This window comes from Limanda limanda, chromosome 8 (assembly GCF_963576545.1).
Source record: "Limanda limanda chromosome 8, fLimLim1.1, whole genome shotgun sequence".
NCBI lineage: Eukaryota > Metazoa > Chordata > Actinopteri > Pleuronectiformes > Pleuronectidae > Limanda > Limanda limanda.
The window spans coordinates 6,929,625-6,942,167 of record NC_083643.1 but is presented as its reverse complement, the minus strand read 5'-3'; the positions used below and the strand labels follow the sequence as shown (position 1 = coordinate 6,942,167).

At 44.6% G+C, this 12,543-nt stretch overlaps 2 protein-coding genes across 2 annotated transcripts in view; one reads left to right on the top strand and one right to left on the bottom strand.

The window, feature by feature from the left end:
• Positions 1–6,482, top strand: part of fgd4a (FYVE, RhoGEF and PH domain containing 4a) — a 54,278-nt gene extending 47,796 nt beyond the window's left edge. The window contains exons 12-24 of the mRNA XM_061076487.1: positions 877–966; positions 1,140–1,285; positions 1,377–1,533; positions 1,652–1,790; positions 1,877–1,935; positions 2,026–2,172; positions 2,494–2,666; positions 2,968–2,998; positions 3,090–3,170; positions 3,255–3,380; positions 3,543–3,680; positions 3,943–4,083; positions 4,174–6,482. Coding sequence (XP_060932470.1) covers positions 877–966; positions 1,140–1,285; positions 1,377–1,533; positions 1,652–1,790; positions 1,877–1,935; positions 2,026–2,172; positions 2,494–2,666; positions 2,968–2,998; positions 3,090–3,170; positions 3,255–3,380; positions 3,543–3,680; positions 3,943–4,083; positions 4,174–4,437 — 1,692 coding nt within the window. The 3' untranslated portion in view covers positions 4,438–6,482. The remainder of the gene's footprint in view (positions 1–876; positions 967–1,139; positions 1,286–1,376; positions 1,534–1,651; positions 1,791–1,876; positions 1,936–2,025; positions 2,173–2,493; positions 2,667–2,967; positions 2,999–3,089; positions 3,171–3,254; positions 3,381–3,542; positions 3,681–3,942; positions 4,084–4,173) is intronic.
• A 2,111-nt stretch (positions 6,483–8,593) lies between these two features.
• On the bottom strand, positions 8,594–10,267 carry LOC133009565 (tripartite motif-containing protein 16-like). Its single transcript, XM_061077087.1, has one exon. It carries the CDS (start codon positions 10,265–10,267, stop codon positions 8,594–8,596), a length of 1,674 nt encoding a protein of 557 aa, XP_060933070.1.
• Positions 10,268–12,543: the final 2,276 nt, after the last annotated feature.

Here is a 12,543-nt window from a genome sequence, read left to right as displayed (position 1 = left end):
AAAGCTAATTGCTCTCGGGACCCTCACATCTCCCCCCCACCGCCTCGGGGGTTGCATAGTGTGAAATATTTTTCCCTGGACATCGTGGTGTTAACTTTCCTGGCGAGCGACAAAGACGTCCCGCTTCATGTCACCTTGCTCGTGGAATCATTTCGAGTATTTCTGTTCTGATTGACATCTCACACACAAACTCTGTTCTACTTCATTGTGCCTTTATTTAAATTTGGTGTCGTTTCCCCTCTTCACTTCCTGTTCTGAGGGCCCTCCCCGCCACACCACAGTTTTAATCACACACACACACACACACACACACACACACACACACACACACACACACACACACACACATACACGCTACATGCTGTTGTTTGCCAAACAGCATTTAACGCCAGGCTGCACTCAAACAGCAGACAAGTCACTGAGGCGTTAAACTTGAACGTTACAATACATCTTGTTGTTTCTCCAGTATTCACTCTTGGTTTTAATAAAATAAATCCAGTGATCAGGAATCAGGAACTGTCAGAGAGACGGGAAGCTCCACTCGACAAAGACGCAGGAATGGAAACTGAGCTGAAGTGAAATCATGAGCTCGACACAGTTTATCCCAAACTTCTGCAAAATGTGGGTTTTATAGCGAATGCTCGTGAGAGTAAAAGTTGTGTGTACCCGGGTTAGTGCGTGGGCAAAACTACACAAAAAACATAGACTTTCATTTGTTATATTGGCTTCATGAGTCACAGTGAAACTTTGTGAGCTCCAGTCGGATCGTACTGGTCGCTGACAGAATCAGATCACGCCCACGAGCTCATTCGCAGCTCCATTTATAATTCAGAGGTGTTCAAAAACTAATTTTAAACACGCTCTTGTCCTTCTCAGGAGACGAATGAACAGAAGCTGTTTAAGATCGCCAGCGAGCTGCTGCAGACAGAGAAGGCCTATGTAGCCCGGCTGAACCTGCTGGACCAGGTAACAGTGAAATCTGCACCTCGCTTCTCTAGAGCTTATTTACACATCAGAGAAACTGTGATGTGAAACCGATAAAGCAAGTCTTTCCGTTTTCATTTCACTTTTCCTGCACAAATGCCTCCTTTCAACCACTTGTTGCTCATCAGCTCCGTGTTGTTTGTGTGACTCCTTAGGAGTTCTGTACTAAGCTGATGGAGGAGGCCAACAAGGGAACGTTCCCAGTGGACGTTGTGAAGAACATCTTCTCCAACATCTCCTCCATCCACACCTTCCACAGCCAGTTCCTGCTCCCGGACCTGGAGAAACGCATGGGAGAATGGTGAGGGTCCGACAAATGATACGGATGATGATAGATGTTCTTTATAAAGCTAAACTTTATTAAAATAAAAACACTCTCCCTCTCCCTGCAGGGCGTCGAAACCTCGCATCGGAGACATCCTGCAGAAACTCACACCCTTCCTCAAGATGTACGCCGAGTACGTGAAGAACTTCGACAAGGCCATGGAGCTGCTGAAGCAATGGACCGACCGTTCTCCTCAGTTCAAGGCCACCATCCTGGAGATACAGGTACCGTGGACCTGGATCCAGTGTGGAAATATTCTAACAAGCCTATTTCATACATGCAAATATGCTGAAAATGTGTTAAGTTAAGTAAAAATTAATTTGACTGGTAATTCTTGGACAGACCCAGGAGGCGTGTGGCAGCCTGACGCTGCAGCATCACATGCTGGAGCCGGTGCAGCGAGTCCCTCGGTATGAGATGCTGCTGAAAGACTATCTAAAGAAGCTGCCTGAGGACGACCCTGACCGACGAGACTCAGAAAGTTAGTGTCTCATCATCTCTCTGCAGGGAGACATTCTTATTTCTCTGAGACCATGTTTGGGTAACGCTTCCTTTTTTCTTTTTCAGAATCGTTAGAAATCATCGCCACAGCAGCGACTCACTCCAACAGCGCCATACGGAAATCTGTAAGTACAGATGTTTGGAACCCTTTTGCCTCACCATTAAAAGACAGACTGTTACTAACAACAACAAAAAATGTCCAATCTGTTGTTCAGGATAATCTGAAGAAACTGTTGGAGATCTACGAGTTGCTGGGAGAGGAGGAGGACATCGTTCACCCTTCCAACGAGTTCATCAAAGAGGGCCACATCCTGAAGCTGGCCGCCAGGAACACGTCGGCCATGGAGAGATACCTCTACCTGGTGAGAGAACGAGCCGAGCACAGGAACATGCACACGTCTAATAAAGGGCTCTGCAGGGAAATATGCTGAGACGAGACTCCGTCTGCACGAGTCAATTCAAACATTTCATGCCAGGAACACATCAGGGGCACATTAGCAAATCTCTTTTACTACCATTACAAGATGATTATGTTTTGCGAGTTTCTTATTAGCTTCCGGCTGAATGTCTCCCACCTGTGTAGTTTCAGTTTCCTGCAGAGTTTAGGGACAGAAACCTAAAGTAGAAGAACGCTGAGCTTTACTCTTGCTCTAATGTTTCTTCTTCTTCTTCTCTCCTGCCAGTTCAACAACATGCTGTTGTACTGCGTGCCCAAGTTCAGCCTGGGAGGACCCAGGTACACGGTGAGGACGCGGATCGGCGTGGACGGCATGAAGGTCCTGGAAACCACCAACGAGGACTACCCTCATACCTTTCAGGTGTCGGGGAAGGAGCGGCTGCTGGAGCTCCAGGCCAGGTTAGCAACCTGCTCAAAGAGGATTTACACTTATTTAAAAATAAACCTTTTTCTGTAATTGTAGAAGTTTGGTTGCAAACCGCGTAAAAGGTGCAAAACATGTCATTCCCCTCCCACACTGAAGAATGTAATTGTATGTAATTTGGACCTCGTACAGTATAATGACCAAAGCCAGGGTTCATTTTTAAATCTTGTATATCTAAATAAGCTCTTTGACCTCAGCTAATTGCCATGTTGGTTTAATTATAAGAAAATGTCTTTGTTTTTGTTGCTTATTCTGTCTTTTTTTTTTTCTTCTCAGCTCCGAACAAGACAAGGCCGACTGGATCAAGGTGCATACGATACAATCATGATGTTTTTACATGATTTTCCTATTTCAAAAGGTTGTTCAGAATGATTTCAATGCTGATTTGTATCCTCCAGGCTTTCCGGAAGACCATTGAGATCTTCCAGCAGAAGAACGAGTCCTTCAAGAACGCATTGAAAGACGTGGAGGAAGTGTCGGTCAGTCTCACGTTACAGAACCGTGCGCTCTTAGATGAACTTCTCTGAGCCGTCGTATTGACCTGTGTCTTTATTTTAATTCAGAAAAAGGAGCTGGGGAAGCGCGCCCCTCGATGGATCCGAGACAATGAAGTGACGATGTGCATGATGTGTAAAGAGCCGTTCAACGCTCTGACGCGGCGGAGACACCACTGCAGAGCCTGCGGATATGTAAGTAACATTGTTTTGCATAATGCATGAACACAGAGAGCGGCAGTGGAGCAACAACCTCACGAGTACAACTGTAAATCCAGAAGCTCTCATGTGGATCAGTGTGACGTCTCTTCATCGCCTGGGAGAGACTGACCGGTTTCGTCTTCCTCTCTCCTCCAGGTGGTTTGCTATAAATGTTCAGACAACAAAGTGCAGCTCGAATACGACGGCAACAAGACGAACAAAGTCTGCAAGGACTGTTTCTCCATCCTGAAAGGAGAGACGGTGGCTGAGGGGAAGAAGAAGGGAATACTGGAGGTAAAGAGGATGCATTGATAACTAGATCAAGATCCATGAATAATTCCCTGGGAAATCTGTGTTTCTGTGAATTGTGTCTTTCTTGGCCCTTCCACCGAGTTTTGTCCAAATCCGTTCACTACTTTGTGTGTATCCTGCCGACGATCATACAAACCAACCTACTGACAGGGGTGAAAACACAGAGTTAGATATACGAACATGTTAGGATACAGATACATCTATCATGGAGTTTAATCTCATGTTGTGTCGTCCTCCTGTGCAGATCGAGGCCGCTCAGTTCTCCGGCAGCAGCATCATGTGTGGCTTCCTGCAGTACTGCGAGAAGAACAAGCCCTGGCAGAAGGTTTGGTGCGTGATCCCTGAGAAGGAAAGTGTGGTGCTCTACCTCTACGGAGCTCCACAGGTAAAACACCACGAACAAAAGTTCATCCCCACCAAAATAGATTATTAATTTGAAATCAATCATGTGGATTAACGGTCTTCTCTCCCCCAGGACGTGAAGGCCCAGTGCACCATCCCCCTCCTGGGTTACTCTGTGGACGACAGCGTCCGGCCCACAGACACGCCGGCCAGCTTCCGCCTCTCCCAGTCCAAGTCCGTCCACAACTTCTCTGCCGAAACCGAGGATCTCAAGCAGCGCTGGCTCAAGGTCATCCGGGTGGCGGTGACGGGAGAGGTGCCAGAGTGCCCCCCCGCCAACGGCACCAACGTGACGGAGGACAACACCACCCAGGAGGCGTCGACCGACAGCTCATAGAGGCGTTTCCCTGCAAGCGGACCGAGTGGAACTTCTGCCGTCGTATTGCTCGAGAAGGACGGGATGAGCCGGTGCGTCTCCACGGCGTCTTGGAATCTGAATTCTAAAGATTGAGTGGACAAACAGAAATCAGTGCTGGATAAGCTGCCTTTTCCTCGTAGCTCTCCTGTTTCCCCGGTTTCCTCCTGGATTTCCTCCTGAACTTCAGAGCTGTGCTGGATAACTAAAGGATCTCTGGCACAATCAACACTAGAGCAGAGGAGATTCTTGGAAGTCCCTAAGACTCGCACTGTTAAGTAAGAGCAGCTTAAACTCTACAGTCTTCTTGGACCTCGGCCAAATCCTCCTGAGCCAGAGGACGACAGCACGTGAATCGAAGCTGAAAGACGTTTCAAACTCTGTCTGCTGGTGCTGTGTACATGTATAGTATAAATGTTTTGTTTTTTTCTTTTTTATGAAAAGGAACACGTGTGTTTTTAATGTACAGAAATCAGAAAAGCCATCTAAGTATGACATTAATCATTCTCAGTATTCTGCCCCTTTTTCTTTGCTAAAGACGATGGTTTAAAAAGTGAGAACATGACCATGTGCTGGAGATAAAAGATAATTTCTCTCTTCACTCAGTCTAATCAAACTCTGGATGAGCTGATGTGTCTGTCTGCTCTGAAGCTGGATGCACCCATTCTACGAATCTGCAAATTAAACCAGTTTTGAATATATATATACATAGACAGATAGATAAGAACAGGAATAAATAGGTTTTTGAATATACACAAGCGAAAGTACCACATCAACTTTTCTACTTCAGTGAAAGACTTGCTTTTAAATATACTTAAGAGTACTGTATCCTGTTCCCTAATGAAGCAGTCTACTACATCCTTATGGTTTAGACCTGGCCATTCAATCAAGCTGCACTAAATTACTGAGACTATATATAGATACCAGACGTCTTAATGTGCCAGAAATAACGCCCATTGTAGAATCTTATGTCACAGAAAGTGCTTCTTTAATTTGATAGTTCTTCCCTGACCCTTCAACCAAGAACTGTGGAAATCTAATCAGTAGTTTTTGTGGTGTCTTGTTTACAACAATCAAACTGACAGGAGTTAAAAAATAACCTTGTTGACGCAGGTTCATGTAAAAGTGAAAGTGAAAAGTGAGAATTCTACTTAGGTCCACATATAGAATGTAAAAAGTTTCCCACAACTGGCAACTCAAAAGAAACTTTAAACAAAATTAAAAAAAAATGTACAGCTTGAGCTGGAATGTCCCTTTAAAATAATAGTTTCAATATTAAAGACAATGGCGCAAATAGACAAATCTTAATTAATAAACTGTGTTTTATCGTTGGTTGCTCCCCCCACAGTCTGAGCAGTTATTATTAATGTATCATAGAAAGTGATGGATGATAAACCTGAAACCGTTGTCCAGCTCCACAGCAAGAAGACCTCAGTTCATGTGGAGAGAGATTCTCTTCACATGCAGCACAATCTCAGACAGTGAACAAGCTGTCGCGGGAGAAATGTAAATGTATTTTTTAATGCTGTAATTATTATTTAAAAAAAGTAATTTATAGAGAATGACGAGCATGCTCTGTTGATAGTAGCACAACAATTGGTCCCTCGCTGTCCACGAAGAAGAAGAAGTAGGCAGATGTTTAGTTTTTTTCTATGAGCAGATGTATTTCCACTAACTCTACAAACGCATCACCTCGGTTCTTCGGTGGGACGACGACCAGTCGCAGCGCTGAAGGGGGAAAATGTGCCTATATTCTCCACAGTGAGCTTCTTCATTCACGACTTCCTCTTGTACTCGATGCTGTTGCTCGGCCCCTGAACTCTTCCTCCTCCTCCCACTCCTCTTACTCAGTATTCAAAAAAAGGAAAAACCAAGAGCACAAAACATCCCCCTCTGTTGGATCTGAATGTATTTCCTGATTTTAATGTCCCTTGTTCTCCTCCCTCCCCCAAAGGATTGAGAATCTACGCACTTTACAGTCCTATAAAGTGTCCCTTCAAAGAAATAAAACAGCAGAATGAAATATATCGTGTGCACCAAGCTTGTTTGTAGAGTGATTTGACTTTGAGTCACTTCAGTGTGAGTCTCATTGTGATGTTACTTTCACAAAGAAGCGTCTTGTTTTGTTTCCCTTATTTTGCTTCTCTCCTGATCAGACAGGGTGGGGTTTCAACCTGTTTCATTTAAGACTTTGGAAGATTATGATGAATAAGATTTAAGTCTCAAGGAAAAGAGTCATAGATTTACGGTTCCCCATAAGTAAAGATAAGGTGAAGTAGGCGATTAGAGAATAACGTTAAACACCACATTATCTCTCAAACCACAGACAGTAGGTATCAAGTCTTTCCCACTGACAAGTCCAGTTTACTTGTAGATGATTATCACTATCACGTTGGTCTTTTTTTGTAGTTTTATTACATGTTAATATCTGGATCATTAAGAAACAACTACAAAAAGCTACAAAAGCTTTTCTCGTATTGACCCTAGGAACTCAAATTCAGATTTTTTAATTTAAAGTTTTAGGACCCCACAGAAACCCTGTACAAAAGATGTAAGTGATAAATAACGTAACATTTGTATTCACCTAAAGCTCGTCTGACAAACTGAGAAGTTCCAGTTTCAGAGTGAGAATGTGGCTGTGAAACAGGGAATCGAATTAGGAAGTAGTTTTCTTTTCATAAACGTTGTGTAAACTCACACAATTACACATCAGGAGACACTGACTCCAGTTTAACATGAGAACCTAAACCCTCTGGTTGTTTACTGGTTTCATTTAGGAGGTTTTGCTGTTTGGCTGGTGTGAACAAAACAAGAATTTAATAGACATAGAAAATGTTTATTTTCACAAAAGGAAAAAAAAAGATCAAATCAAACAAAACCATATCAAATACTTCCTTTAACGAGTAAAACTTTCATATTAAGTTTGCTCTGCAAGATAGATTTCTCACCTCTTGCACAACGTTGGTCAAACATACTTAAGATTGATCACACAGAATGTAGCACATGTTGTGATGGTAGTGACATCCCATAATACTCCAGAGAGGGAGCTGGGACAGGTCGGTAAAAAGGATGTTGCAAGAAAATGGGAATTGATTGAAGAAAAGTCTCAGTCCTTGGGGTTTTTCCTGGAGTTGTTCGTCTTCTATGCTTGGCAGAGGTTTTCATTGAATAAGTGGGAAAGTGAAGTCTTGGCCAGTCTCTCTGTGTGTGTGTGTGTCTCTCAGCTCTTGGGCTGTCGGAGCAGACCTCGGATCCGGCGGACCAGGGCCTGGATGAAGGTGTATCGGGAGCGGACCTGGCTGTACAGGCCCTCCACCTCCAGGAGAAAAGTAATAATAATCCTTACAGTTTCAATAGGGCCTCTCACCATTCGGTGCTCGGGCCCTAATAACAATAATCCTTACAGATTCAATAGGGCCTCTCATCATTCGGTGCTCGGGCCCTAACTAGGGCTACGTTGTAGCACTTGCGGGCCCGAGCACCCGCACGTTGAAGCCTGTTGCGGTCGGGGGAGAGAGCGAACGATGACCAAGCACACGTCTCCCCGTTGGATGCATTTTCCTCTCTGTGGCAAGGATAAACGCTTCACATTCCCAGAAGGTGAAGTTGATCTGATGAAAGCCCTATGAGTCCTTCAAAGTACAAATGTGGAAAATGGCCAAAAGGCTTCCTGTTTGGTCTAGCATGTCTATCCAGGAGACTTATTTGTTTTTTATGAAAAGACATATGTCCCTATATATTTTTGTAGATGTCGTAGGTGCCGGGGCTGCCCTTTAGGGGGCGCTAGTCAGTTATTTTGCCAGGCCCATTCCTTAAAACCATCTGAATGTCTGTGGGGGGGGGGCTACACTTGGTAGTTTGAGGGAGATAGACCCATATACAATACGATACAATAGGGCCCCCCACCGCTTGGTGCTCAGGTTCTTTCAAACACATTCATGTCAGTGTAACTATAGATTTCTGTCTTTACAAAGTGAGAACTAAATATGTGTGATAGAGGAAGGTCGTGTTGATTGACAGCTGATCTCTGTGCGGAGCAGAAACGTCACCACAACGAACTTTGATCAACAAACAGGGAGACAAAAGAAGTTAAAGATTTAAACACAGAATCTAAATCACTGCTTTTAATGACTCGAGTCTATTTGGGTTTACAGAACTCAGCTGTGGATCCAGAATCATAAACCCAAACTCCAGCATAGAGAGGCTGAGTGAATGTGGTTTGGACTCTGTTCAGGAGAGTCATGGTGTCAGAGACGCTGTAGAAGGACAGAACACCTGCACTGTGATCCAGGTACACTCCTACTCTGGAGGACACAGGACCGAACACTGGAGTATAGTTGCCGTTGTAATAAAAGTCATAACTGTTTCCATTACAATCTAATGACCAAGATTTTTTATTGAATCCAAATGAACCTTCATCTAAGCCTTCTGCCTCGCTGATATTCTTGTATGCCACTGCTACACCAACTACCTCCCCCCCCACCTCCACCTCCCAGTAACAACGTCCAGGCAGACTCTCTCTACTCAGGACCTGAGGCCAATGAGTGAATCTGTGTGGGTGATCAGAATAAGACTGATGTTCACTCATACGTGTTACTTTTCTGTTTCCCTCAGATAATAACAGACGTTTGTATGCTGTGTTTGGATCCAGTGTGATTTCCTGTGAATATCTTAAGAAGTCAGCTCTGGTCTCTGGCTCTGGTTGTCGCAGTAAAACATCCACTTGAGACACAATCCGTAAAATCTCTGTCTCTGTCTCACTCAGAGTGTCCTGTAGTCGACCTCTGACCTGTGACACAGCTGCTGTCACGTCCTCAAAGTCCCTCAGAGGACGGATCCTGGTGCTGGATGAGTGTGTAGATTCACTGAGTGGTGACAGTGGGGGGTAGTTGTGTAGAAACTGGTGCTGATCCTCTGTGTCTGAGAGCTGCTTCAGTTCATGGTCTTTCCTCTGCAGCTCAGTGATCTCCTGCTCCAGTCTCTCCTGAAGCTCTCTGACTCGACTCACTTCAGTTTCCTGCTGGGATCTGATCTGCTGCTCCACATCAGAGCTTCTTTTCTCCAGCAGAGGGATCAGCTCAGTGAAGATCTCCTCACTGTCCTCCACTGCTTTATCAGCAGAGCCATTGACGTCCTCCTCCTCCTGTTGAAGCAGCTTCACGTCTTTCTCTGTGTCCTGGACTCTCTGCTGGATTGTTTGTCTCCTCAGCCCGAGCTCTCTCTGCCGCTCAGTTCTTTCTGCTGCAGCTGACACTGTGTCGTGGCCCTTATGTTCCTCCACAGAGCAGAGATAACAGATACACTGCTGATCAGTGCGGCAGAACATCTTCATCACTTCGTCGTGACGAGAGCAGATGTTCTCCTGGAGCTTCTCCGAGGGCTCAACCAGCTTGTGCTTCTTAAATGGAGCTGACTGAAGATGATGCTGGAGGTATTTTTCACAATAAGAGGCCAAACAATTCAAACAGAACTTGAGAGATTTCCGTTTTCTCCCAGTGCAGACATCACAGGCCACATCTTCAGGTCCAGCATAGCAGTGATCAGCAGGAGCAGCTTGGAGTCCAGTCTTCTTCAGCTCCTCCAGTGAATCAGCTAACATGGTGCTTGTCTCCAGGACAGGCCTCTGTGTGAAGGTCTGTCTACACTGAGGGCAGCTGTAGCTTCCTCTCTCCTCCCCATTGTCCCAGTGGGTGTTAATACAGCTCTTACAGTAGCTGTGTCCACAGACAGTAGTCACCGGATCCTTCAGTAGATCCACACAGATCCAACAGCAGAATTTTTCTCTGTCCAGTTGATTTTCTTGCTGCTCCATTTCAGCTGCTGCCAGTGACTGTAGAACAGATACACTTCCTCCGAACAGAAACAGATCTCTGCTCCTCCCTCTCTCCTTCACCTCCTCTTTTTACCACGTTTAAACACACTATTGAAAAGAGCAACAGTATGGTCCTTCAGCAGCTGCCTCCTTTATGTCAAACTGTTTAAAGGCAGCTACAGTAACTGTTTAAAGGCAGCTACCTTTAGTGCAGCTGCCTTTAATGTAGCTGCCTTTAAACAGTGTGACATACTGTTGTATTTTTAGACTTTGATGCGGGCCAATTAAAAGTGGATGGCAGCCGCAGTTGGCCCTTGGGGCCGGAGTTTGGAGACCCCTGGTCTAGGCCCTGAAAAAGCTGAAAATGGCCACCAAATCCAAAATGGTGGGCTTCCTGTTTGGTCTAGCATATGTATACAAAAGACGTATTTCTTTGTAATGTAAAGACACATGTCCCCATCGATTTTTTAGATGTAGACCAGTCGTAGTGCCTGGCCTGCCCTTTCGGGGGCGCTAGTCAGTTATTTTGCCACGCCCATTCCTTAAACCCATCTGAATATCTTCAGGGGGGGGGCTGTTAATACACACATGTAGTTTGAGGGAGATGGACCCATGAACACAGAAGTTACAGCAATTTTGTGTGTCATGGCGAGCTGATGAACTTTGATGCCACTCCATTAATAATGCGCTTGATGAAAAGTCACAGTAATCTTATGGCTACATTATCAATGTCTTGAGACCCATTTGATACAGTTTGACATGGTTGAGGTCAGTGGATGAGGAGGAATACATCCAAGTGTAAGACATGCAAAAAACAAGACATTTCCTGTAGCCACCAGGGGGCGCTGTGATTTTAAGTCATGATTTCAGTGTAAATGTCAGCAGGCCAGGCCTCTTGTCTTATGTGTCTAGTTTGGACACGATTGAACCAAATATGTCCGAGATACAGAACCTCGCGTTTTGATGGCGTTTAATCAAACTTTGACGCCACGCCACGGTCACACGGTGTGATGCAAAAACGATCTCTAAATCAGTTTTTATCTCCATGTTGTTGTGATGACACTCATCTGAATTTTAAGTTGATCTGATGAAAGCACTGGGACAAGTACGTCAAAGTGAAAAGGGTGAATATGGTCAAAATGGCCCCTAAATTCAAAATGGCGGACTTCCTGTTTGGTCTAGCATATCTGTCCAAGAGACTTATTTGTTTGTTATGAAAAGACACATGTCCCTGTCGATTTTTGTACATGTCGGCCAAACGTGGTGCCGGGGCTGCCCTTTAGGGGGCGCTAGTCATTTATTTTGCCACGCCTATTTCTTAAAACCATATGAATATCTTTAGGGGGGGGATGTTAATACACACATGTAGTTTGAGTGAGATGGAACCATGAGTGTTATCACAACAAGATGGAGATAGTAAAGGATTTAGGGATTGATTTTTCGTGACACGGTGTGACCCTGTCCTGGCGTCAAAGTTTGATTAATCGTCATCAAAACACGATGTTCTGTATCTCGGACAAACACGGACCAATCATGTCCAAACTAGACATGTGAGACAAGAGTCCAGGGCTGATGACATCTACACAGAAATTGTGACTTAAAATCACAGCGCCCCCTGGTGGCAAAAGGAAATGTCTTGTTTTTTGCATGTCTTACACTTGTCTTGGATTTATTCCTCCTCATCCACTGACCTCAACCATGTCAAACTGTATCAAATGGGTCTCAAGACATTGATTATGAAGGAATAAGATTACTGTGACTTTTCGTCTAACGTCATATTAATGGCGTGTTATCAAAGTTCATCAACTCGCCGTGAAACACGAAATTGCTGTAACTTGCGTGTCCATGGTTCCATCTCCCTCAAACTACATGTTCGTATCAATAGCCCCACCCTGAAGATATTCACATGGTTTTAAGGCCGTTTGATCGTGACGTGGCGTCAAAGTTTGATTAAACGCCATCAAAACACGAAGTTCTGTATCTCAGACATACATTGTCCAATCGAGTCCAAACTAGACATATGAGACAAGAGTCCCGGCCTGATGACATCTACACAGAAATTATGACATAGCGCCACCTACTGATCAGTGTGAAAATTAAGTTGTGGTAACATTGTCCTATTGACATTGCTCACGCTACATCAGAGCGCCTACTTGAACAGATCTATATGTCTGTGTGTAATAATAGTGATGGCGTCACCTACTGGCAACAGGAAGTAAGCTTTGTTTTACAACTATCAACCGATTTACATACAATTAGCAGGCCAGGATCGACGT